Genomic DNA, 27,989 nt, shown 5'->3' with positions numbered 1-27,989 from the left:
TTACATCTGGGTCTAAAGACCAATGTGTTGGTCTAAACCATATTTATCTCAAGACTCAGCTCTCTGCATTTCATCACAAAATCCTCCAGTGTGATTTTGAGGCCCTTCACGGAAGGTGATAGCAAGACAGCGTCATCCGCAAAGAGGAGGATTGGACAGATCTCCCGCCCCAAGTTCAGAAGATCTAAACAGTTTAAATTTACTTGGTTAACTACCTCATTAATGTAAATCAGGAAAAATAGGGGTGCTAGGACACATCCCTGTCAAACCCCTCTGACTACTGCAATGGGATCTGTAAGGTCCCCCTCATTCCCCAGCGTACTTTGGCTGAATTATCAGAGTAGAGCTGGATCTGTATCTGTAGAAGCCCTGCAGGGATCCCCCTCCTGGCAAGAATTCTCCTCAGGGTCGCTCTCGAGACGCTATCAAACGCGGTCCTGAGGTCGATAAATATTGCTATACCCTCATCCCCCTCAGGACCGTGTATTTTTGTGCAATCAAATATAGCCGGAACACCTGGTCCAATGTGCTTACTCCCATAGAGAACCGTGCCTGCAAATTGTCAATAATACCATTCCCGTCCATCCATTCTTGTAAATGTGCTAGTAGGGCTTTAGCAAAAATGTTTCCCACCCCGTCTAGTAGGGAGATTGGCCTGTAATTAGATGGATCACCAAGTCCCTCCCTTTTTATAAATTGGTACAAGGATGGCTTTGCAACAAGAGTGGTGGACCCTATTCTGTTTCAAACAGGCATTCAACAAAAGGCGCAAAAATGGGTCCCAAAAAAAGACCTCATCTCTAAACAGGTAAACAGGCAACATACCGGGTCCCAGGGGCTTGCCTCCCTTCTGTGAGAGTAGGGCGTTGCAGCTGTATTGATTCATGACCATTCACATTCTCATAATGGTCAGGCATCCAGTTGCTGCATTATTGGATCCAAACTATATAATTCCTGGAAATGCTGTATCCAGGCATTGTCAGGTATCTCTGTTACCAAATCCCTTGCTTGGTCATTGGTGTTCACCCTTACTAATCGCCAGAATGCACGGCAGTTGCCAGAGGTGGAGGCCACATACAATTTGTCCCATTCAGCCCGGACATGGGCTTCCTTTTTTGTCTTAATTAATGACTTATAAGCCAATCTCTGTGATCTCAGCAATGGTTTATCCACATATTTTCCTTTTTCCAAACACTTTAATACACCCCTCTTTGCCCACCTACATTCCTTATCGTACTACAGGTTTGTTTTGATGGCACGCCTTTTTATGATTTTACCCACTTTTGTTACAAACGGTTGGGTGAGGTGGACAAGTACATTGTACACTTCAAAAATCCCTGGGTCCTCCAGAGCCATACCTGTGAGTTGCTCTAGGACTGGCATAAACTACCTCTAACTATGTAAAATACAGATAATAATGAAATAACAGCAGCGGATAGGGCCGTGCAACAATATATGGTCCAACATTACATAGACCCTCATGATTGGTTGCCACTCTCTTACCAACCGTGGACATTAGGCGTGTAAGCAGCATGTAAACAACGAAACCCAGGTGCAAGGGAACAATGTCAGACAACTGCCTTTCTTAGCTAATTCGCCTACTGTCTCTCATCAGTTAGGCACTAAGCCAAGGCTTCTTCTTCTCTTGCTCAGAACTTTAAAGGGAGTGAAGCTATCTTTGTCTGGAGCGTTATGAATAGGCCTTGATTTCTGGTCCTATATCAATTGCAAGGAGACCATGATTTTGTCCATTCCGTCCTTCTATGTAATGCTATTTGATTCAATTATATTGGGTGCTATTACTCTCCTTGGTCTCTGGAGACTTGTTTGCTCCATCCTGCGTGTGCTTTTTGTATCTTTAACTGTACAATACTTGGCACTCACAACTGTTCACTCCTTTACTTAATCTAAGAGAAATATGTCCTGCGTATGTTGCTTATCCTTTTTTACTCCTTTTAAGCCCTGCAGTTGTTTCTTGCTGTGTCATCCTTGGTTCTGAGCCAACCAAATATCCTGTGTTCTTGCACAAATCTGTATTCCTGTTCCTGTCAGCTTTGCAGCTTTAGTTTCTCTTCTTGAGGCTTTGTGCTCATTTTTATACAATGCCGACATCCATTTTCTCAACATGGTTGCTTTACTCATGTTTTATTTCCTACTTTAGAAAGCTTCTACGTTGTCTTATCTACCTTGTGTTTCTGCATATATACATCAATTACATCTCTTATCACTTATCTACTTAGTATATATGGTTTTCCTTTCCATTCGCATAGATGTTTACTTCGTAGCTTCAAATACTTCTTTATTCTTTAGGTATCCATGCATCGAGTTCAGTGCGTCCACATATCTTCTCTCTTTAGTGGCGTCACTTTACATCGTCAGACTTTACTTATAGTTCTTCTATATCCAGTGGTGTCTGCAGGCTCATGTCTACCACAACGGTTTGAGGGTACATTCAGTATGGTTGTCTGAGCACATAACGTCTCTCATACCTTCGATGTGGTGTCGGGATGATACCAGGTGTCAAAAGCAGTGCTTTCTTGCTGTTCTTCCAGTATGACGGAGGAGAGGGGCTGGGCTCTATAAATGACGCATACATTTGCCTCTCTACAACATTCTGAACCGTACATGGTGACACCAGCTTAAAAGCAGCCACATGGGAACCACCCAGACCCCGGTGTGCTTGAACAGACTCAAATTAAAAAAGAATTATCCAAATATCACAGCATTCTGACTCCAGGTGTTTAGCTCTATTTGACACTATAAATGTAGTCTGAGAGCACTTTAAGGCTGGCACTCCTGGAATCAGTGAAAGACCTGAGGCAGGGGCAGAGTAAAATGGAGAGATGCAGCACGGATATTGGTCAGGAGGGTACTTCTTAGAAACTGGAAACAAATCAAGAAAACATACACAAAGACTGGGACATGGTAATATAATTTACAGTACCAAAAGCTTTTGCAACAGGACCTAACTGTAAATAAGTGAACCATGGAGATCTGCTACACAGTTATTATCCAGATGTCAAGATGTAGCAAGAAAATAAGCTAAGCGTTAACAGGAAGAAGCTTATCAAGGAGAGATGGGAAAGACACAGGATGCAATGGGTATCTTTTTGTCAAGTATACGTTTCACTTCTTTCTTTCCATGGAAAACAAAGACAATAAAGATCTTTAAGGTAGGCAAATAAGAATTGGCTATATTAGCTCTCTGGTCCACGATGAAGAGTCAGCATCTATGGTACAAAAATATGTGTGATAGGGGCTCCGTGTCATAAAGGCAAAAGAAATGGAAGACATGGGTTCCCATTACGAGTCAGGCGGTAACCGAGCGGGAAAAACCAGCAGGTTACCGCCTGACCCATATTACCATTCCGCCTCTGTGATTCCCGGAATCACCGGGGCATTACAACCCGGGTGACCTGGTAATTCCGGAGGTGGAATTCTGTAAGTCCCCATGCCTCCGGTTCCGTCTATGACAGAGCCGTTGTTTCCATGTCCGCCTGCAGGCGGGTGGTGTTAAACCCGCCAGGTCAGACCTGCAGGACTCTCAATCAGCCGGTCCGGAAAGAACAGTGGCAGCACTTTTACCACCACCGTTCTTTCCGGACCGGCAGGGTCGTAATGAGGCCCATGGTATCGGTGGGCCCACATCAGGGTTGGCAATATTTTTTAAGCGGTATCCAGTAAAATTATCAACAAAATATTTTCGAGATGCCATTTTGTCAAAAACAAATTGCTGGAAAAAAAATGTGGAATGTTTTTTTTTTAAATGTATGTTTTTTTTTGTTTCGCAAGTAAAAAAAAAGTGTTTATAAAAAAAAGGGGACTTGAGGGAGCACCCCCCCCCCACCCATTTAAAAAAAAATCATTCAAACATTTTTTTTTCGGCTAAATGTCATTTCGAAAATATTGCATTTGAAAAAGTCACTAAGAACCTTTTTAAGCGGCAGCCACCAGTGGTGTAAGAAAGCATGGGATACTTTGTGATGTTACTTATTGATAATGTTTTCAATTGGAAACATTTGTCTATCATCTATAGCAAACAAGTAAACAGTTAATAATTTTGCTAAATAAGCATGTTATTGTCACATACTCTTTAAAAGTACAGCATACCTGCAGTGCCCCATCATGTTAGCAGCACTCACCGTAGACATGTTTCCATCCCTGGCCAGACTGAATACGGCGAGGACCTGTAGAGCGTCTATGTTGATCACATCCTTCATCTGAATTCTGAAGCAACAAAGCATATCATTCATAAAAGTAAACATTTTGCACAAAAGGGTTACACAGACATTTTGTGTGTCCATAAGGATGCTTTTATGTCCACAGTCCCCCATTCTTTTTTATGCACATGAAGACATCAAGAAAATGAATCTCTTTGTTCTTAGCATCTATGAAACATGAAAGTTTATGCACTGGCTCCACATAGCCATACTATCAGTTGCTTGGCTCCGCGTCGAGTGATCAAGTGTGCAGCATTGCACTCCTAGGTTCGAAACACTTGTGGTTGGCTATTTTGCTAGAATTGCCATTTCTTATGAAATTTTGTGAAGGCATCATGAAGTACGACACAGGCAACAGACTTCAAGTTCAAACAAAAGATATTTATTAACTTAAATGTCAGAATGGTTGAAGGCCTAACTTGCCCTATGCTAAGGTGAGATTTCCCTACTTGAACAAAACTAAGGAAAGCCTGGATCAAAGAGTTCAACTTAATAGTCCAGCAGTGTCCAAAACCTAATCTTGCCCTTACAACTAGAACAAACAAATGTGTAGGGATGTCAAAGTCAAAAGAAACAGTGTGTAACTCAAAGTTCTGAGCTTCTTCAAGCTCACAACTTTCTCTCAGCTCCCCATCCCCAAGCAGAGGAAAGTTCCATGAAAAAGAGAATTAAAATGTACCTTTCTCCAGTTCAAGGCAGTATAGTTCAGCACCAATCCTGGGGTTCCCTTCCCCAAGTTTCAAATAATGCAATCCAAATAAACACATATAGGTTTCTCACATACCCTTCCCCAATGCGGGTTGGACCGAGGTGTTTCACATGGAACACGGCAGAGCGATACCTTGCTCTCGATCCTTATGGGATTCCACTGTGGAACAACTTAATTGTCAGTCCAAGACAAACCACATACCTCGAGGGCTTGCTTCTCTTCGCTGGCACATTAGGTTTGTTTCCATGTTATTGATTTTCTTTCCTCTGCTAGTTTCCTTTTCAAATTTAGGAAGTTCTAGTTTCGTTAGATAAGGAGGTCCAACTATAGAACTTTTGATTTTAGTTTGAGCTTCCCATGAAACCCATTGATCTAACTGGGGTACATCCCTTCCCAGGACTAATTGTGCTGGCAAGTTGGAAATTGCTGCTACCATGAGATTTACTTTCTTTCCCAAAATGGTAAATCGGGACTTTACTCCCTGGGTATCTTTTCATATGGCCATGTACACAGCTTACTTTCTCCTTTCTAACTTCTTTCCATCCCTGAGGGAGTAATTCTTGTCTGGGGCACTTTCCTTGCTTCCCGTATCCAACTCTGCCCATACAATCTTTCACTCCAAGGTAACAGGGACCTTATATGAGGCTTTTCCTCTGGTATACAAGAAGGCATATGAATCTCTTTGATTTCTACAATCTTTCTTCTTTCCTTCAGTTTGGCCAGGTTCTTTAGACGACCAAAGATTAGGAAAGTCATCTTTGTTCAATGGACAACACCTTGCAACATATCCGTACCCTTTACAAGAGTAACACTTTCAATAGGGATCAAGAGATGGGTTTATTACTGAAGGGTAACCCCCTTTCTCTGCTGTTTTCCCTGGGGTGTTGAATCCTGTTACCACTTTTCCTAAGGTTGTCGTTATCTGGGGAAATTGGATATCGAGTAACCCCAATGAAGAAGATAGGGCATCAGGTGTTGACTTCTTGGGGTTCCCTGGGGTTTCTTCAGAAGTACTCCCAGAGATTAAATTCTTTCCCTCTTATCCCCAGGCTTTCTGGCCTCCCAATTTCTCTGGGGAAGTGATTGATGCTGATAACATATCGCCCCCATGGGGACACAATATTTCTGTTTCTAAAGAATCAATGACAAAGTCCTGATTCCTCTCCTTACCAAAGATATTCTCTTGATAATTTTTAATAAAAGTTGGATCAGAGAAGGGGTCCCATAAACTTTCATACCTTAAAATTCCTACCAACTGGCCGGTTGGACCTCAATGGGCACATCAGAGAAATTCAAAAGGACATTTTTTAATTCCTCTCCCCAGGAAAGTATAGGTTGTTTTCTCAATCCTTTTCCTTTAGGGATAGTACATAGATGCCCATGCCACAAGGGAAATTAAGCTGTAAACCTAGAGAGATTATTATTTTGTCCCTTTCTGGTACTCGGCAGACATGAGGACAAAAGAGTTGAAAATATGTTCCTTCTGTGGACTTCCTGATGGGGCGGATGGCCTGTGAGGTCAAAGCTTGAAAGACTACTCCCACATGCGATACCTGGTTGGGGAAGGTGGTGTTTTCCCAAGGCCTCGTACTTTGTAACATCAATTATTTTAGGCACGCCTCTGTTTCTTGGGATGCTATTCTATTGGTGAAACAAGTAGATGGAACATATTGGCTATTTTCTTGACAGATTAAACAAACATATGCATGAAGGTGTCAATATCAGTACGAATTACAGGCCAGTAAAATGATCCATTAAATGACTCAGAAGCTTAGGGGGCCCCAGATGGCTTTCATTCAAATCTATTTGTGCTCTTTCTAGGACCACCTTTTTACGACTCCCTGGGACCACGAACTGGCATCTTATCCTGCCCTCTGGAGAGGTGTTTCCCCGATAAAGAAAGCCATGCTTCACAAGGAATCAAGGTTCCCCCCTCTTACAGCCCTCAGTTTCCAATACCACTTGCAAAAAGGCCTCTGTCCACAATGGGTTGTTTCTTTGGGCTGTGGCTAAATCTAGAAGTGTGGTTGGTTCTCCCTCAATCATTTTGGGTTTCACAGTTGGAAGGGCCACCAGATGTCTCATTGGTTGCCCCACATCCCTGGATTCCTCCATCAGTGCTTTCCTTCTCTATTTCCTCCCTGAATCTGGGAAGCATTGCTCTCTCAATTATCCCTTGACCAATCTTATGACCTTGGTAAGCTTGAAATGCTTCCTGTCCATGGTTCTATAACACTACCTCGACGTTACCTCAGAGGTTTGGGTCTATCACCCCCGCCAAATCATGAATCCCAAATCTCCATGGTAAATCTAACTTGGGTACTAATCTTATGTATGTATCAGGGGATGGAATCAATATCAGGCCAGGGTATCAGTCTTCTTTCATCTGGAGGAACGATCTCATCCCTACTAGTACAGATATCAAACCCAATAGAGCCTGTAGTGGCTACTGAGGGGTGTGAGAAACCTGAAGGTACTTGCACATCTACTCCCCTGGGATCCTCTGTTTAGGTGGCCAGAGACGGGTCATCGTTCTTGGATCCCGACCATGGGGGTGGACAAGCGAGGTAGGATCACCTCAGTGGAGGGTTTTTGGGGAGTGGAGAGAGGGTACCTGATGGTGAGACATGGTATCCCCCCTTTCCTGACATCGACCTACCCTCCCCTCCCTATTGCCAGTCTCATTCCATAATCCCCTGTAAATTCCCCTTGAGTACTGGGAAGAAAAAGAGGCAACCAGGAGCAATGCAGATTTCCCATTGTAAAAACCACTATGGTACTGTGACGAGGAAGAGAGGTTCCGATGCATAGAGCCATAAATATCCGGCATGTCACACTAATGAGTTTAAACAAAGTCAGGCAATTAGGAATGACTCGCTCCACCTGCAATCTATCAACAGTCAGGAAACATAAAAGGTGGCGTGCAAAAGAGGAAGGGGGAGGTTTGAGAAGTCTGAGTGCTGCAGAAGGTCTGGAGAACCTGACAAGTGCTGCACAGAGGGGACAAGAAGCAGAAGCGGCAAGATGCCGACAAGGTTCCTGGGGGTCCCGCCGGGAGTGCAGTGCCAGAGTAGGAGCCCTTGTTAGGAAGGCGGAAAGCAACCTCTACGAAGAGCGGAAGCGGAGCCCAGCACAAAGGCTGGGACACGCAGAGGGGAGCACTCAGCGAAGCGGAGTTGCAGTCCGGTAACTTGAGACACCAGGGCACTCTGGGAGGGGCTGTTGAGCCTGATGCTCGCAATCTTGAAAGCTGAACGTAATGAAAAGCTGCATGCTTGAAACTTTGAACACTGACCATACTGACAAGTTGAATGCTTGTAATCTTAAATATCGAACGTAACGAAAAGCTGGACACTTGAATTCGAAAAGCGGAATGCTTGAAATCTTGAATGCCAAACGTAATGAAAAGCTGGACATTTGCAATCTTGAATGCTGAATGTAACGAAAAGCCTGATGCTTACATATTTTGAAGATCGAATATAACTAAAGGGGCTGATGAGCCTGCAGCACTAGCAGCTTGCTAATATTGATTGCAGAACGTAGCAACAGGAGCTATTGAGCCCAAACCACGAAAAGGTGAGCAACATTGAATGCTGAACGAGATGAGAGGGGGTACTGAGCCCATACAGTGAACACTTGTATATATTGCTGACTTTGGCAAGAGTGGCTGCATGAAACTCCTAATTTCCTCTCTCATCTTTTCCCGCCTCTTCTACTGCCCTTCTCTACTCTTTGGTCTTCCCGCATCTCAGCTTGCCCCTCTTATATCCATATACCACTCTGCTGTTCATACCCTTTGTCTCCTTACCTCCCGTCACTCCATGTCTTCCTCGCTCTCTTACCTTGGCTGTCTACCTTTCCACTCACAGCTAAAATTCTACTTTCTCTGCTTTGTCTTCAAATCCCTCGATGGTCTTGCTCCTCCTTATCTCTCCTCCCTTCTCTCCTTCTACTCCCCCTCCCGTTCCCTTTGTTCTGCTGACCATTTCCTTCTCACTGTACCTCCATCCCCCTGCGCTTCCTCCCGTTTCCACTCCTTCCAACTCCTTGCACCTCTGCACTGGAACTCGCTCCCTCTCACAATCCGCTCTACCACAACCTTCTCCTCATTTCAGACCTCCCTTAAATCCCTCCTCCTCCATTCTCCACCTTGAAAACTCCCCCTCTGCTCTCTCTACTTCCCTTCCCTCCTCCCTGATTCCTCTCTCCCCTCTCCTGCTCTCTCTCCCTTCCATTTTCCCTCGCCCAATCCATCTCCAACCACCTCACCCATACTTCCACTCCCCCTTCAGTTAATTGCTCTTTCCACTGTTTTATTGAATGATTCATGATGTAATTTTTGCTCCCACTGTTATTTGTTGTTGTTATCTTGTATTTTGTTGTTCCATTGTACAGCGCCTTGGTGTAAATCCCTCTATAAATAAATAAATCAATCAATCAATCAATGAGCCTGCACAACAGAAATTGTATAACGCCATCATTGCCAAAGAGACACCTCCAGAGTAAAGTGAAAGACTTAAACTTGTGAACCACTGAATATCAGCTATGGGAAACGTATGGATGCGTGTCCTGTGGTCTGTCAACTGCGCCTAGACCATTAAGTTTCCTAGGGTCAACTTTGCTAACATCAAGACTTCAATCACAAGGAAGAGATGTGGTTGCTGGTTGTGTGACCTGTGATGGGTGGACCGTGTGGTCAGACAACTGTGCCTAGATCATAAGCCACGAAAGATTTGATAAGCAAATAAGAGGTGTGAACCATTGGTGAAGTTAACCAAGAGAGGGGTCAAGCGGACACTACGTTTCTCATGAACTCATGAATTTAACAGCCTGTGTATTTGTGAATCTCAACTGTTGTGACTCTTGAGGAAGAGAACCCTGGGAGTTTAAGTTGGAGAAGTCCTTGACTTTAGGGAAAGGAGTCTCCAGACCACTGTGTTGTATAAAAGTTTAGTAGCAAATCAACTGCTAGAAGTGACTCTTTTGGAAGGGAACCTTGAGAGTTAAATTTGGAGAACCTTTGTCTTGGGGAAAGGAGTCACAAGACTCACTGGCGTTAACGGGGCCCCCCCGCAGCCCCCACTGTGCGGGAGGCCCCGCTAGCACATGTCCTGGGAGGGGGCCCCACTTGGAGAAAATAAATAAATGTTTTTTTATTTTACTAAATAATTTTTGAATTCACTCTGCATTCATAAAGAAATAATTTCTGTAACGGAAATTATTTCTTTATGAAGGCAGATTGACTACAAAAAGAAACTTTTTTTGAAGTCCAAGGGCTCCCCCCCCCCCATGACATTGAAGACCCCAGACTGGAGGCCTCCATATGTCATGGGTTGGGGATCATTATGATTTCAAAAAGAAATTATTTCCATCATGGTTCGGTCCTTAACGGAAGTCATTTCTTTATGACTACAAAAAGAAACAATTTCTTTTTGAAGTAATAGGGCTCCCATCAACCCCATGACGTGTGTGTGTGTGTGTGTGTGTGTGAGTGTATGGTGAAAGGGTGCACACAAATGTTTGGGTGGCTGGGTGTGCGTGTATAGTGAAAGGTTGCACACTTAAATGTATCGGTGGCTACCTGGGTGTACCTGTATGGTGGAAGGGTGCACACTTAAATGTATGGATGGCTGTTTGGGTGTGCCTGTATGGTGAACAAGTGCACACTTAAATGTATGGATGGCTGTGTGTGTATATGGTGAATGGTACATTTGCTTGTGTTCAGGGGCGCAACAAAACCGACATTTTGGGGGGGCTAATCCTTCAAATATTGGGAGAGGCGCTAACTTCAAGGGCAGTGAGGAAGGGGCAAACCTATTTGTGTGGGGGCATCCAACTTCTTTACACATTTTAATGAGACTATTCTAGTGCAGCTTCAATGTTACAAGCAGTTAACGCTCTCCTTTAAGTCTGAAAGCACCCACTTATGGACTGCTGTGAGAATGAGTAGTCTCCTGTTCCCTCTCTATCCTTCCAATCACTCCCCTGGCATTCAAGTACTAAACCCACATCATGATTTAAATTGCTATTTGAATGCAGGCACTAACAGTGAAACCCAGGTGCCGTTTAACATTCGTGTCCTGTTCTGTCCGGCAACTGCTCTCAACGTCAGCCAGGTTGAGTCAACATACCCCAAAATTTCAGGTGGGGAGTGTTGAAGCCCAGTCAACTCAATGGTGTTACGCCACTACTTGTGTTTAATGCCTTGATTACTTATTGCCAATTGTCATTCAACCTAGCCCTATTCTTCGTCGTCCCTGTACTTGTGTATGAGGCAGTACTTGCCTCATACACAAGTAATGGCATGCGGTAGAGGTACATGGAGCTAATGCCTGATTTAGTCATCTATAATCTTCATTACTCCTAGTCCCACTCTTCCTCATCCCAGTAGTTACCTATAAGGCAAGGAGCCTCAAGCATCGGCTCTGGGAAAAGGAAGAGGGGTGTGATTTTGGAGGTTGTGGTAGGGGGTGGGAAGGCGAGGGGATGTGTGGGGGCGGGAGTGTGCGATAAATCATAATGGTTGTCCATGTCCAGACTAAGCAGGCATGATATGTGGTGTTAGTGGCTAGAGAGGCATTTTGGTGCAGCCAGTCTAGTAATTCCTCAGTTTGGTATGTCTTTTTTAACTGCGCATTTCTGATAAAGCAGTACTGCTAAGTGTAATTACCTGGCTAGACTGGCATTTGGGTGCTGTCAGTCTAGCCATTTCTTACTGCGGCATTGTACATTTTTTTGGGCATCTGTAATAAAATATGATATGCTATAAATCATTTATAACACGCCTGTACACAAGTGTTTCTAGGCGCGACAAGACAAGGGAGGGAAGATAGAGGGAGGACAAGACAAACAATCTTACTAGACCTTGTGTCATTCAGATCGTGCAAGTGTGAGAACGAGAAATGCAAGGGGAAAGGGAGGGGGGAAATGCAAGGAAGAGGGGAGGGGAAAACAGGGCAGTAATGCTCTGAGTAAGTGCAGCCAGTGCAGCAAGGGCTCTGGGTAGTGCAAGGAGAACAAGGGACTGAATGGTTACAGCTTGTGGTAGGCCCGGCGGAAGTGCAAGGGTGACTGATCAAAGAAGAGCCTGGACTCAGTGAGACTCTGAGGGTAGCCAAGCAACCAGTCAAAACGGCAGACAGGTAGGTCAGCAGGGGTGGGAGAGAGAGAAAGCAGAGGAGAAGAGGAAAGTTTTGAGCGGCTTCCGGAACTTCAGGTGGTCCGCTCAAGTTTGAGGGGTTCAGCAAGGCTATTCCAGAGGGAGGCACCTGCAGAGGAGAGGGATCTACTCCCCACTCTCTGCCTGGAGAAGTGTCTAACCCTTAGAGAGTTGGAGGTAGCTGGGGGGTGCTTGAGGAGGAAGGTATTTTGGAAGAGAGCGTTGGATGTAGTGTGGGCCCAGACCCCAGAAAGCCTTGTGGACAATGCAAAGGGTTTTGAATTTGATCCTTGCAGCCACCGGGAGCCAGTGGAGAGATTTCAGGGCTGGAGAGATACGATCCCTGGGCTTGAGGCCAAGGATAAGTCTTGCAGTCCTGTTCTGGATTAGTTACAAAGAGTGGAGAGTAGAGGAAGGCAGATTGAGAAAGAGGCTGTTGCAGTAGTCCAGCCTAGAAAGAAACAGGGCCCTGGAGACAGTGAGCTTCTGTGGGAAAGTGAGAAAGGGAATAGTCCCTTTGAGGAGGAGCAGCTAGTAGTGTCACTTCCTGGCGACGTCCAAGAGAGTAAGCGAGAGTGGAATTAAAGATGACGCCAAGGTTTTTTGCGTCGCAGGAAGGCAAAGAAAGAGGGCCCAAGGAGGGCGGCCAGAGTGAGAGAGGAAAAGCAGGGGCAAGGGTCCCAATGAGAAGGATCTCTGTCTTAATGGCATTAAGGCAGAGATTGTTGGAGGTACACCAACACTGAATCACGGATAGAAAGTTAGGAATGAGCGAGAGAGGACAGGAACCTCAAGGAAAGCTGAATGTCATCCGCATAACACTAAAAGTAAGAGGAGAAGGTAGGGATCAGGTGGGCCAAAGGGGCCAAGTAGAGGTTGAAAAACCAGGGTGAGAGGATAGAGCCCTGGGGAACACCACATGTAGAGAGAGAGAGAGGTGGCAGAGAGGAAGGGACCTGGGAGGGGCAGTCCAAGAGGAAGGAGGTCAGCCACTCCAGGGCCTGATCCATGATGCCCAGGTTCTCACACAGTTGATTGATCAGGATGGCGTGGTTGACCGTGTCGAAAGTAGTGGAAAGATCAAGGAGGATTAGGACAGAAGGAATGCTGTAATCAAGGTAAGAGGGCAAATCTTCATGGGTGTTCAAGAGAGCAGTTTCCGTGCCTCTGGCTGCTCTGAAGCCAGACTGATTGTCATGGAGACAACCAACAGATTCAGTGGGGAGAGTAAGCTGGGAGATGGCCAGCTCTTCCAAGAGTTTTCCCAGGAAAGGGGTAATGGAGATTGTGCGATAGTTTACCAGGCCGGTAGGAACGGCAGACAGCTTCTTGAGGAGTGGGTGCACAAGGCAGTGCTTAAGGGGCGAGGGGAACGTTCCAAGGATGGAGCAAGGATGTCACTATGATCCTTGATGGTTCTGGAGGAGCAGGGGAGCACCTGTTTGGATGACACTTTCATAGATCGGACTTGTCTAGAAACCACATCAGGTGTTGGCAGAGAGAAAGAGGAGCAAGCAGGATGAGAGGTAGAGAGGGCCAAAGGCAGACAGAGAGAGGAAGAGGCAGAGGAAGAGGAGATAGAGGACAGGATGTCCTGAGTTTTAGCAGAGAAGTGAGTGGCCAGAGCCGTACAGAGGGTCTGGGAGAGAACAGGAGAGATAGAGACCGCAACAGGATTGATCAATTCCTTGCAGATTTTAAAGAGTTTGGCCATGTTGTTAGAGGCCACAGAGACCCGGCCTTGGATGTGTGCCCTCTTCTTGATGAGTGTTATTGCTTCGACTGTCATTTTTGTGCAATCAGTCTAGGTATTTCTCAATGTGGCCTGCCATGCTTTACTGTAATGTTATTACGTGTCTACACTGGTCTACATTGTGCGGCCAGTGGGACATGTTTTCAATGTGGCATGGCATTTTGAATAGCAAAGCATTGATGTTACTGTGCACTGTTGGTGACTTGCATGCATTGGATTGGTGTTACCCTACAAAACAATTGCACACACTCTGGCTTTTAGCAATTTTTTGCAGAAAGCGTGCTGTATATTGCATTAAAACACATATTTTTATCTTTCTCCTAGTACAGTGTGCGGCATACTCCTTCTGCAGCACTTTTGTGCCTATTGTGCAAGTGTGATGATCCAGGCCGGTCCAGAGTGTAGCACGACCCATGATTTGTTGCCGAGTTTGGGGGGGGGGCTCAGCATGACTCGCAGGGGGCCCACACCTTTTGTGTTACGCCACTGACAAGACCACAGTGTTGTGTATCAACTTTTGTTGCGTTTGAACTAGGGCAAGGTAGACTCCTTTGATGTGAACTGTGATACCTGTGAATCTACAGAAAGTAACTTCAGAGATTGCTCAGTACCTGCCAAAAGGAACTTACATTGGAACTGTGTTGAACTTGAACCAGAGAATTATAGAGGAACTTACATTTCCACTCTTTGAACATTTGTTTTGTAACTCTGACTTTTTGGTTGAGAGCATTTCTCCAATAGTTTTGTTGCAGTTGTGAAGACAAGCATAGGTTTTGACACAGACAGACTTTTTGCTTTTGGACTTACTGACATAGACTTTCTTTAGGCAGGGAAATCCCATCATAGCATAGGATTTGTTAGGCGTTACACCATCCTGATTATTAATAAAGTTTGGTTGAACTATAATTTTGTTGTCTGTGTCATCTCTCTTGATACCAGGCCTGCCTCACAGGGGTCTGATGCTCTGGTGCTTAATTGTCCAAACTGTAGGGTCCCCAATTTGTATCAGTGAAGCCACATCCCACGCCCGGCACCATTTGTGAAGGCATCATGAAGTACGACACAGACAACAGACTTCAAGTTGAAACAAACGATATTTATTAACTTAAATGTCAGGATGGTTGACGGCCTAACTTGCCCTATGCTAAGGTGGGATTTCCCAACCTGAACAAAACTAAGGACAGTCTGAGTCAAAGAGTTCAACTTAATAGTCCGTTTGTGTCCAAAAACTAGTCTTGTCCTCACAACTAGAACAGACACATGTTTAGGGATGTCAAAGTCAAAAGAAACAGTGTTTAACTCAACGTTCTGAGCTTCTTCCAGCTCACATATTTCTCTCTTCTCCCATTCCTCAAGCATAAGAATGTTCCATGAAAAAGAACCTTAAAGTTTACATTTCTCCAGTTCAAGGCAAGATAGTTCAGAACCAATCCTGGGCTTCCCTTCCCCAAGTTTCAAATAATAAAATCCAAGCAAAAGGGGTTTTGAGACTCTGTTTCCAAGACAACACATATAGGCCGCCCAGTCTCAGGGTTCCCTTCACCAAGACTTCAATGTCTCACACAGGTTCCTTGGTACTTGCTCCTGTGAACCAAGTTACCTGCACTTGATTCCTTTTGTTGGCCTTTGGGCTTAGGGTGTCCTCTTGGGATCCTCTGGCTTCCCCTTAGTCGCCTCGTGGCTCTGCCACCATGTGTCACAAACCCCTTTCCAAACAGTAGCCTTGCCACCATACATTCACTCATTAAAGTTCACTGGGCTTCCTTCAGCCTTTTATGTATTCAACTTTAAGTTTTAAGTTCATTCGTTGTGCAGCATGCATTACATATTATTTAATTGCAGCTCAGAGTTTAATGCAGTCTTATGTTGCTTAATTATATTCAGTGTTCAAAGTTTACTTGTTTGCTTCAATGTTAAATTTGCTTTTAATTCGGTATTCAATATGCATTGGCTTTCTTTAGTTTTAGGATTCTCTGTAATTCGGAATTCCAATAATTTCACAGTTCACACACTTTACATGTTTTACTTTCATTCCTTTGTTGAAGACTTTCGACAATGTTCCCTCTTTTCCCCAAGGAGCGCAACTATTTCAACAATACGTTAATTGCTTAAAAAGGAAGGATTCATAACATTCGGAGACTTTAGAAAAGGTGCTTTTTTCTTTAATAAGACACGGGACCACTCTGATACATTGTACCAGTCTCTGGTTTCATTTATCAATAGCGGTTCACTACTTGAGACTCACGGTTAAAATAACACTGGGTTTCTCCATCTTGGAAACTCACCGACTCACATTGAAGTCCTTTTCCATATTGCGCTGGCCACAAACTTTGTAACTTCCTTCCAGGGGGTCTTTCTCTCATCCCGCAGACACTCTCGTGCTCTTGCAGCGCCACGGGAGAACAAGCACTCCCTTAGATGGGATGACGACGATCCCTCAACTGGTCTTCTTCCTTCATCTCACCTCTGCCCCACAGGGCTCCTGCTCCAATACCACACTCGCCTGGACCCTCAGCTGCTTCAGTCCCCAGTGTGCTTCTCAGGCTGAAGAACGGCTCCCATCAACGTCCGGCCTCTCTCGCCCTACCTTCCTGTCCACACATCTTTTATACACCTGTGTTGTTTAAAAGGGTTGTAAGTACGGGTTCTTTCTTTTAACTGCCTGATAGGCTTACTAGGAAGATATGCCTGATCTTTGCAATGGTACTCCTCTGAGGCCCTTTTCCTCATCTCAGTACCAAAGTGGTGTCACTGCATGTTGGTGTACATAACTCTTAGTCATCTCTTCCTCGTCCCAGTATTGTCAAATGTCACATGTGGGAAAATGAGGCAAGCTGGCTTATAATAACCCATAGAGGTTGGGGGAGGGTTAGGTTTGTCATCAATAGGAAGAAGGGGGTACCATGTCTTGCCCAAAGTTTCCCCACTCCCAATCCTCACGGACCCTCCACCCAGGTGATCCTCCCTCGCTTCTCCACCCCAAGAGCGATAGCCTTTCCCTGGCCATCTGCCCATAGGATCCAAGGGGAGTAGGAGTGAAAATACCCCCAGTTTTCTCACATTCAGTGAAGCAGAAAAGTGACATGTGCTTTTATACTTCCTCGTTGACCGGATCTTCATAAAAGCCACATACCACGAGTTTAAAGAATTAGCTTCTGGCAAAGAAAACCCTTAATCTGGTGATCTTGACAGGTACAGCAACCGGTGCCTGGTTCTCAGTCAGTGGATCATAAAGCCAGAACCTGTTGTCATTTTTCAGGTGGAACTTTGAACGCCCTTTTGAATTTGGGGATTTTTTTGCAAGGAAGGAGGAAGTTAGTAAATTCTCGAATCAGAGACCGTCTGACACAGTTGGTCCTTGGCCGGCCCCCAGTGATGGTGAAAATGTACATGCACCATTCATGTATGGTAAGGACAAAATGAAAGTCAAAATAAACCACAAAATCGAAAGTACTTTGTAAAACATGCAAGAAGATCAGCAACAACAAACACTCCTTAGGGCCACAATGCACACGGAGTCTGCAGGAACTTATTTCTTTTTTTTTTTATAAATGTATTAAATGATCTACAACTTTAACAAACCTTTATCATACAGACAACAACTCTTCTCCCCCCCCCCTTCAAGATCAATTATGAAGAGTGAGCTTGTGGTCTCCTAAAAACATAATGTACTTAAAACGCTTGATTAAAACACACCCTTTTAAAATGTTATCAAACTAATTGTAGCTGTAAGATTTTTTCCTTTTAGAAAAAACAACCACATTTCTTCTGCCTCCATTGTTTGGCGCTCTTTAATCAATTTGCCCACATATTTGGTTCTCAAATCTGTCAAACCACAACAGAATAATGTCATGTGTGTTAATGACTCAGTCAGCTCTTTGTTCAAACACAATCTACATCCCAATGTGACGGATTTCCTATGAATCTGTAAAAGCTGATATGTAAGGAATACATCTAGTCTGAAGCACATACACAGACTCCTATACCACAGATTGGGGGCTTTGATTAGATACTTGGGGAGAACACCCTGAACTTTGGTTTCCAGCCTCAGGGTACTCTGCAGTCGGTGAGTCTTTTTCTCCTCTTGGTTTTGAATCCAGTCATCTTGCCAAAGTTTCCATGTAACTTTTCCAGGAATATTTTATTTTTTTTAAACTATTTTTTATTGATTTCCAAACAAACAGTACATTTAACAGTCAACAATAAACCAACAACTTCCACAGTACTTTGTATTATCTTGCATAATGCGGGCATATACTTAAAGTCTACTGTTCCCTTTATTCCTCCCTCCAACAAGCCTACCCTGCTCCATCCCCTTGCTCTTTATTCATTGGAGGTGTTTCCTCATCTGTGTCTTCGGGAGATTCCTCGCTCGAGCCACCATGGATAGGACCCCAGAGTGGAGCCACTAGGTGTTTCCAGGCTGTCAGGGTTTCCGCTTCTTCCTCTCCCACTTTGTTAGCCGCCTCACTCCATACAACTGTTTCAGCCTCGGACCATTTACGGAGGTCAGCCCACCAGACCTCTGCCTTGGGTCTAGTAGGTGCTTTCCACCCCATGGCTATCCTGCGCTTGGCCAGTATGTAGGCCAGGTCTCTGAGTTTGCTTACATGTTTCAATTGGTGTGGCCTGGGGAAGCCTCCCACCATACATGCCCATATCGAGTCTACATTCAAATTAATCTCCCTCTCGTTCAATCTTTGGGCCACTTCTCCCCAGTACCTTCTAATTTCGGAACATGCCCAAAACATGTGTATCAGCCCGGCATTCTTCTCCCCACATTTAGGACATGTTTGTGGTTCCGCTCCTTTAAATCGTGAAATTCTCCGGGAGGGTCATATATGCTCTATGCGTTATATACAGTTGTATTTGTTGTAGCCTTGCATTTATAGACACTTTTTTGTGATACCCTTGTACCCTTTCCCATAGCCCATCCGTCATTGGTTCTCCGGCTTCCTCCTCCCATTCCTGTCTCAGCTGTGTCTCTTCCCTTCCCACTCTTGACATCAGTAGTTCATATATTCAGGAAACCTTGTGTCCCCCTTCCGTGATATCATACAGTGTTTCAATGGCTATATCTGGTTGCTCCTTTAGCGTTATTTCCGACCATGTCTCCTTCACTCTTCATGCTAGTCTGTTGTAAGTTATATGTTGTCCTAGATGTAAACCCGTTTCATCCACCAGCACATCAAATCCCTTTATCGACCCCTCTTGCCATATATTGCCCGTCGTTACAATCCCCACCGGTTCCCAGTGTTTACGGATCGATTTCCTTAGTTGGGCGTCTCCTCCGGTTAGTGTCACTAGCGGCACCTGCAGTGAATAACGGGTCGGATTATTTATGGTCTGGCACATTTTATGCCATACTTGCCATCCTAGTTCCAGCATACCTGAGCTCTGCCCTATCTCACGTTTAGGAAGCTAGATCCATTATTTTAGGAAGTACGGGGCACATTCGTGTCCCAACAACCTGGACCCTGATGTAGAGTCTTCAGCTAGCCATTCAGCTACGTATCGCAGTTGGCTGACCAGGTAATAAATCCCAAAATTGGGTAGATTAATGCCCCCTTTATCGTATGAGTTTTGCAATTTTCATAAGGCTATCCTATTCCTTGTTTTAGCCCATAGAAATGCTCTACATATGCCTTGAAGTTTGGCAAAGAAGCGCCTCGGTATGATATACGGTATAGTCCCAAAGAGGTGCATTAATCTGGGTAATACAACCATCTTCAGTAGCGTTCCCCTCCCCATCATGGCCAGGGGGAGTTTAGTCCAGAACTTCATGCTTTTAACAACATTTGTCAGCGCTTTTTCGGTGTTGTATGTGTGTTCTGCCTCTGTTGTGTGGTAAATGTCAATTCACAGGTTTCTAAAGGGTCTGTCACCTAGGGTATCGGCAGTACCGCTAGCTTATCTTGCGGGACCCCTATATACCGTCCTAGGGGGAATATGCAGGACTTTTTAGGTTTACTGCGATACCCGAAAGCGATGTGAATCGCTCCAGTACTTCAAGGATATATTGTACGTTTTCTTCTGAGTACCTCAGGTATAGTAACACATCGTCTGCGTACAGCAATATTAAGTGGGGTCCACCCCTTGTATAGATCCCCACTTCCTCATATTGTTGTCTCAGGTATATCGCCAGAGGTTCTAATGTTAGAATGTACAACATCAGGGACCAGGGGCATCCCTGTCTGGTGCCTCTACCAAGCTGCCATCTTTCCGAAATGACTGCTCCCGTTCTAACTCTGGCTAATGGTGAGCTATATAGTAATTCCACCCATTTCAGGTACCCTGGTCCCATCCCATTTTCTTTCAGGGTTTCCAACAGCCATGGCCATTTGACCGAGTCAAAGGCCTTTACTGCATGCAATGACACTATAGCTAACTCCCCTGAGGACCCCTCAGACTGTTCTATGACGTGGTGTAGTCTTCTAAGATTGTTGGATATGCTTCTATGTGGAACATATCTAGTCTGATCGGGGTGCATCAATCTACCAATAAACCTTTCCAGGAATGTTAAACAGTTCTTCTAGATCGGATTGCAAATAGTCCAAGGTCAACTGGCATCCGGCAAACCATTGCTCTATTAGAGAATCACCACCTCTAAGTAGTTTGTTTTTCAGAATTTGGAATGGACATTCCGAAAGAGTGCCAATGTTTTCCATGAGACCCTTGCTGGCAACAAGGCAAGGCCCAGTTCGTATCTGATTAGTGCGGTGGAGGTTAGATTCGGGAGCTTCATGGTTTCTCTCCAGAAGGCTCACTCCAATGAGGAGTAAATCTCCCATAGAGTCATGGGGAATCCTTCTGCTTCATATACTAAAGAGGGCAACACTGTTAGATTATAGATGGATAGGACCGGTGAAATGGAACATTTGCCATACATTCTTTGAATCAATCTTCCCTGGCCAGTCAGGCGCTTCAACCTAGATTTCAGGGTCATCTGTTGAGGTTGATCATTCCTACTTTTGTTGATGAATGCGCCTAAGTATGTAACCTGAGTGACTTTAGCCAGCCGCTCTCAGCCCACATATTATGTATAACAGGGCTTTGGCTTACCATTGTGAGAATCTAAGACCATGATATTCATTTTTATGGAGTTGATTGAAAGTCCATTGATGTTCATATATTCCCTGAAGGTATTTAGACTCCTCTGTAGCCCAACAGGAGTTTTGTCCAATAGCACAAGATCATCCAAGTAGAACATCCGTGCAAGTTTCTCCTCTCTGATCTTAGCAGGAAACGCTCCGACCATGTCCAGTTATTCTCCTACATATGAGAAGAACAGCCTAAACAAGGTTGGAGCCAATTGGCATCCCTGTTTCGGTCCTCTGTAGGTGAGCATGGGCCTGGTCAGCAGTCCTGCAGCATTAAGTTGTATTTGCACACTGGTTGATTAATAAAGGGACTAGATAGCATCCAGTAATATGGGTATACAATTCCAAGCCTCCATTTTTGCCCAAAGTAATTGACGGTCTATGCTGTGCAAAGGCCTTTTTCAAGACAGATAAATGCCAAAGAAGTTTTTCGCTTGCTATTGAAGGCCTCAGCTTTCAGAATGTTCAACAAAAAGAGGTTTAGGTCAGTTCCCACACCCTTAAAGAAACCGCTCTCCCTGTAGTCTTGATCCAGGCTGAAGTTGTTTTAAAAGGAAGGCGGCAAACAGTTACCCAGAGTGTCAAGGAGGGCGATTGTAGATTGGGACAATTATTGGCTTTCTCCATGATTCAGGAATTTCACCTCTTCTCGTAATCTGTTTAAAAAGGTCAAAAATAAAGGGGATGCAGGCTTCAGGCATATTCATTGATCATATTATTTGTGATGCCCGGAGCCCTAGAGCGATTAGATTGTTTTCGCAGGAGTTTCACATCCAAGTGATCCAGCGGGAAGGGCCAACCGGAAATTATTTTTCATATCCACTGCTTCTTTTAACCCATCACTGAGATGAAACTATTTTTTGTAGAAAGCAATCCATGCTTCCCCCGAAACCGCGTTTGCTAGTGAGTGTGTGCGCAGTACATTTGCCTCGTTAAGCATTTGCCAAGAGCAACTCATATCCTAAGGCTAAGATATGACTAAGGCAGCGAGCATATGTTCGGAGTTCTTTTGGTAGATCGTGCCTTTGTATAGGGCTAACCAATTTGTATATTGTTGCTTTCTTTTTTTACCCAAAATTAGTTACTGAGCCTTATCTGGGTGGATTATCCTTTCTCGCTCCTTGCGAAGGATTCTTTTCCTTTATTTGACTGTAGAGTCGAAATTGTGCTTGTGTAATAAAGCACAAGCCTGATCCTTTTCAGACGCTATCCTATTGTAGAGGAGCAGATGTATACATCCGCAGGAGATCCCGCCCCCTACGTCCTTTGTATTGGAGACAAGAGGCCATGCCTTGCCTGACACCAGCGATCGTGCCAATACCGTGGCAAGTATTTGGAAGGAGATATCCACTGAGACAACCCTATCAAATGTACCCTTCAGTTGATGACAACCTACAGGAGGAAATCCCTGAAGGAATATGAAAAAGAGCCAAGTAAGTGAACTGATGACGTCATAAGAAAGTGCGCGGCGTGCCCTGAGATACTGAATGAAGACGATGTATGGATCCTAGAGGACAAATGACGAAGTAAGGAATCAAGTGAACTACCAAAGTGGAAAAGAAGATTACCCGTTAGCAAAGTGCTGCAGAAAACAGAAGATCAATGAATGTACAGACGCTGAAATGCAAAGTAGATCAAGTCATCATAAAGGCTAGCTATGAGTAGTGAATACAATACAGGCGAAGCCACCATTGTATAGAAACTGGGTATTGGTATCATGAAATAGTAAGCCAAGGAATCATTAAGAATGAATGAAAATCTGTGTCGCAGCAGAATAGCAGACTAGTGAAGCTCAGTGGCGAGCCGGTCGGACCTGAAGTCAAGATCTTAGAAATCGAGGTCAGCTATCTACTTTGAAGAAGAACGAGAGTGCAGAGGGTAGAGGATGAATCCTCTCATGTTAAGGTGCAACAAAGAACAGAAAGGATGCCAAGTTTTAATTCATTTAAGGCATTAAAAGGCTGCAAAATTGACCGAATCATGGTCTCTTGTCACGTGAGCCAAGGATGAAAATAGAGTTCGACCGTGGAGTTCCAAAGATGTTAGCGAGTGCCCTCATTCCCGTGCATTCCCAAGACGAGAATACTCTGCAAGGCCAAGTACAAAGACAATTTCATGGCAGAAGGCATGGGTGATGAGAGATGCTGGGTTAATTGGGTGGTGAGGTAGCGTCATGTCCTATCTCCCTGCACCTGGATCTTGGCTTATGTGCTGCTAAATGAACCGAATGTTCCAGACATGGCACAAGCGTGCCAACGAATTGTATAGTCAGTATAATGAAGGACCTTATAGCTTAGAAGATCAATGAAGTACCGTGTAACAATTTTTGCTTAAATTACATGTTTGAAGAGGTAGGCATAATTTGTCTGCCTGATAAAGGACAGCCAATAACAATCCTACCTCCTATATGATTGTATATCTGGATGTTTCCCTTAACCAATCCTGACCCTTGATAGGTTTTTCATTATTGCCACGTAGTATGACGTCATTGTGAAGCATAATGAAGTATATGAAGTGTATTTTTTGTGGAAATCATTGAGAGATTGAGCGTACGTCCGTTGATGTTCGTTGTAACCTCCCTGTTTTAGATAATTGTTAATAAAACAGTAACTTGCCATCTTCTTGAGTTTGTCCGGTTATCTGGACTCAGAATTATTCTGTGAAATTCCACCCATCAATAAATGCACGTCCCAAGGGCCATTGTAAATACTCACAGGGAATAGGAAGCGGCTAGAAATCCTCAGGAAGGGCAGTAGATCCGTTGCTGAATGGCAATCAATTAGCCCACTAAGGGCCCCCTCTGAGAGGGTGACCTTCCCTATGAAATACCACCCAGTCCAGGCTAACGAGATACGGACGGGATAGAAGTTCAGCTGGAAGAGCAAAATACCATCAGGTATTCACCAGCCAGAAAAGAAATTATATGATATGATATAGCATTTATAAGGTGCCTATACACAAGTGTTTCAAGGCGTGACGCAGCAAGGGGGGGATGGCAGAGGGAAGACAGAGACAACGATCGTACTAGGCCAAGTGTCATTCAGATCGTGCAAGTACAGGGAAAGGGGAAAAGTGCAGGGTGGGAGGGGGTGGGGACAGTGCAGTACTTGGGATAAATAGAACAAATAAGAAGAATAAGAGAAGTACGGCCTGCTGGTGGCAAGTGCAAGGGTAAGTGCAGACATCAGGTGTCAGGTGCTGGTGGGGGACTGTAGGATACAGAAAACAGTCCTCCAAGTGCAGGGGTTGCCAGGGAGGCAGTGCAGGTGTGCAACTGGAGGGGGAGGGGACTTGGGCCCGAGATCAGAGGGTGGCTAGGTAACCAGTGCAGTTTCAACAAGGAGTTCAGCAGGGGAGAGGAGGAGAGAAAGCAGAAGCAAAGAGGAAGGTTTTGAGGTGCTTCTGGAACCACAGATGGTTCTCCTCAAGTTTCAGGGAGGCAGGGAGGCTGTTCCAGAGGGAGGCTCCAGCCGAAGAAAGAGATCTACCACTAACACGCGACTGCCCCTGAGGGCTTTGGAGGCAGATGAGCGAAGACCTTGAGAAGGAAGATATTTAGGAAGAGAGAGTTGAAGGACAATTTAGTACCAGCACAACAAGCAATTAATAAGTGTAATTATTAATTAGATGTAGACTACCCTGAATGTACTGGGAATTTCCTTAGAACTGAAGGTTAGAAGAAGGTGGCAAAAACTCTCTATTTTGGTATTTTTTATGTTGTTTTTTTCTGATGGAACTCCGGGATATGAGTGGTAGCACATAAATCAGGAGGTTTGAATGAGGTAGGGTAAAAAGGAAGGGTAGTTAATATGGTTAGAAAGGGACCTGTTTTCCGTACGCAACAAGGGCTCTCCTATGGGAACAGAAGTGCAAAGTAAACAGCAAAGCGTCCAAAGTTCAAAGCACTCTGGTTTAGCAAGAATAATTTATCAAATGAAGAGCTATCTAGTGACAATCCAGTAAGGAGTAAAATGTATCAAAGACCAGGTAAGCATAAGGCAAAGTATAATTTCATAATCCAAGAAGCAAAGTCAAAATACCAGATCCGGGGTCGAAGCAGGAGGAAGCAGGTCTGTAGAAATGCAGAAGTCGATAAACAGGAAGTGATAAAACAGAATGGAGGCGAAGGATCAAAGACGTATTAACAACTTTAATCAGAAGCACTTGTGTATTGGAATGCAAGTCTTCTTATACTTCTGGGCTTATTACTCGGGCGTAGAGGTGGGTGTAAATGTGAGGCTAGCGTCTGTCGCGCTAACATGACCACTGAAGCAGAAAGCAGAGAGTAAGGGGGGTGGAGCCGTTTTAGGATGCACCGCTCTGAGAGGCACCATGACAAGTGCCAGGGAGGCCGGAGCGGTCCCGCAGGGCTTCCCCGCCTCGGAAACAGATGGCAATGAAGCCTGGAAGCCGGAGCTGTGACAGTCATGAGCTTACGTGGTCGCAGTGCGGATGTTTTCAGATCTATAGTGGTTTGACTTCAGAGTTTCGGACGATCAGGCTTCCTCCGCCATTAGGTGGAAGATCGTGGAGTTTCCTGTGGAGAGCGGCCAATAGAAATAAACTTGCAAGAAGAACCGAGAGGGTGGCCAGGTCCCTCTTTGAAAAAATTCCTGCTCGGTTTCCATAGGCGCTTCGCAGACGGAACGCGAAGTGGTCAGATTGGAGTAGGAGTCGATAACAAAGTCCTCAAGTTGGGAAATGGCAATATAAAGGGGCGGGATTGTGATATTTTTGGTAATGGGAAATTTTGTGTAGATAAAAGAACGCCTAAGTAATCCTATGTAATCTTATTTCAAGGGAGATAGAAGACAACGTCTCAAATTCCAGTCGGAAACATTAAGAGAGAGAATACACACAGTCAGGACTGTGTAAGGTGACGTCTTAAACCCCATACAGGGTAATATAATTGGAGGCGAGGAGAGAATACCTCTTACTATAAATGATTAAAGGGAAAATAATCACAAAAGTTATTAAAGTGTATTGTGTTATTGTTTCAAGTATTATTTGATGTATGAAATCTCAACGATTGGTGCCAATCAGAAGACAGATAGGTTGTGGAAGCAAAAGAGGATTGAGCGCTGATTGATGGGGCTTGCTTATATTTATTGTTTTGACATTAAAAGGTGCTAATCAATACATCTTGAGAGAGCTAGAGATTTACTCACAATCTGGTATGTATCGACAGTCAACTGCGACTTGTCATTATGGAGGACACTCCTCTCATGCACCTTTGTAAAACATTACCAAGACATGCGCCCAAGCTCAAGCAGTACAGTGCGGAATGGGTAAAGGGCACAGCTTATAAAATGTTCATGCCATGGCCACAAGGGGGATAATTGTCAAAAGCAGCATTATAACACATGACCACATATGTGCACGCTGCATACACGGGAAAGAAATTAGAGAAAATACTGGCAGTTTTAGAACTTTGGGAAAATGTACCAATAGGAGAAAGAAGACCCAGTACAGGAGGAGTGGATGCTTAATCAGCCTAACGCGGAGGACATTGAGCCCTCAGCTCCTCTTACTTTGTCAGAGATTAAGAGCGTAGATACAGAGGAGATAGGAATTAAAAGCAGCACCGGGGCTATAGTAACCCAATCTATGAACCCACAATTTCAGTAGTGAAGACAGTCCAGAAGAAAGAAGAAGGAAGATGCTTGTACGTTTGTACGAGATAAATAAGAAAGAGGCAAGAGATCAGATATAGTGACAGTTATAGACAGATAAATTAAGAGATGGAAAGGAGAAAAGGATAGGGTTGATGAGGTAATGCTTGTACAGAACGAATGGCTGGGAGGACACATTTTACTCAAGTTAGATGGGAAACGCATTGAGGAAGTTAGGCAATGAGAAGACAAGGACGAGCAAGGACGAAAAAGCAGGGAACGACCGGAACAGATATATAGAGAAGAACAAGAGAAAGACGAAAAGCAGGCGGAGGAACAAAGGAAGTACAATACTATAAAGAAAGAGATAGAAGAAAGGGATAGGAGAGAAAGAAAGCGAGAGGAAGGAAAAAGAAGCACAATAAGTGAAGGAAAAAAGATCACAGAGAAGAAGAAGAATGAAGACGGGAAGTGGGAAGGGAAGAATGAAGGCAAGAAGAAGACAGGCCAAGAAGGGATGCAAGACAGCGAAGGGAAGTGGATGAAGAGATAAAACAGAATAGAAGGCAGCAAGGTCTGGATGCCAGCCTTATTCTTAAAGAATGAATAACACCAAGCTGTGAAATACAGGGGCAATGGGACACGATAAATGAAGTTCTCCTGATGAGAGAAAGAGTCAAAAGCCACCTAAAGTAGCACAGGAAGGGGAAAGATATGATGCAGAAGGTATTGGAGAAAGGATTGATAAGATATATCAGCAAATAAAGCAGGACAGAGAGTATGGGGCTCGAGGGAGCGTCAACCGATCCCTGATATCTAAACCATGGGATGAGGAGGAAAACATTTTTAGTGATAACACAGAGCATTGTCTTTGAGTAGATTAAATTTAGATAGAGAAGAGGAGGATTTTAGTCACACTAGTTGGGGTCTAGCAATTTCAGACGAGTAAAGAGAGTCAGGTTGTGAGACAGAGGGAGAGGGTACATGCGTCCCCCTGGAAAGTCAACAGATGGATAAAGAGGTAAGATGGTAAGATGTGGAACATCCTAAAGAAAGAACACCAGTTCCCATACAATATCCTGAACTTCCCCGAAGACAATTGTGTAGTGAGAGGAGAATCTCCACCATATCTGAGTAGGTTAAGGTTGTTGCCAGCACGAAGACAAATAGGGATGATTACCCCTACATTAGGCAAACGAATAGTGGGATCCGACTATGGGATGGAGTTCCCACAGTTCCCCTTGCTAGAGAAGGGGGAGCAAGACTGCAATATATTCCATAACCTCAGATGGATAAGGAAAAACTTAAAATGCAAGCTCCCTAGTTTGACTTCGGGGGCTGGGAAATGGATACACGAATTACAGAAAATGACAGGGGGAAACACGCTGGCCATAGGAGACATAAAAGGTCTACTGGCAACTATTCTTGGAGAGAGA

General features: G+C 44.4%; 1 protein-coding gene across 2 annotated transcripts in view; it reads right to left on the bottom strand.

Annotated features, from left to right (window-relative positions):
• TTC21A (tetratricopeptide repeat domain 21A) overlaps window positions 1-27,989 on the bottom strand; it is a 1,029,691-nt gene that overhangs the window by 711,093 nt on the left and 290,609 nt on the right. For both annotated transcript variants that reach the window (XM_069647746.1, XM_069647747.1), the window contains exon 7: window positions 4,143-4,227. In XM_069647746.1, the coding sequence (XP_069503847.1) occupies window positions 4,143-4,227 (85 nt within the window). The remainder of the gene's footprint in view (window positions 1-4,142; window positions 4,228-27,989) is intronic.

This window comes from Ambystoma mexicanum, chromosome 2q (assembly GCF_040938575.1).
Source record: "Ambystoma mexicanum isolate Mex_15411 chromosome 2q, UKY_AmexF1_1, whole genome shotgun sequence".
Lineage (NCBI taxonomy): Eukaryota > Metazoa > Chordata > Amphibia > Caudata > Ambystomatidae > Ambystoma > Ambystoma mexicanum.
This window is presented reverse-complemented; position numbering and strand designations above follow the sequence as displayed.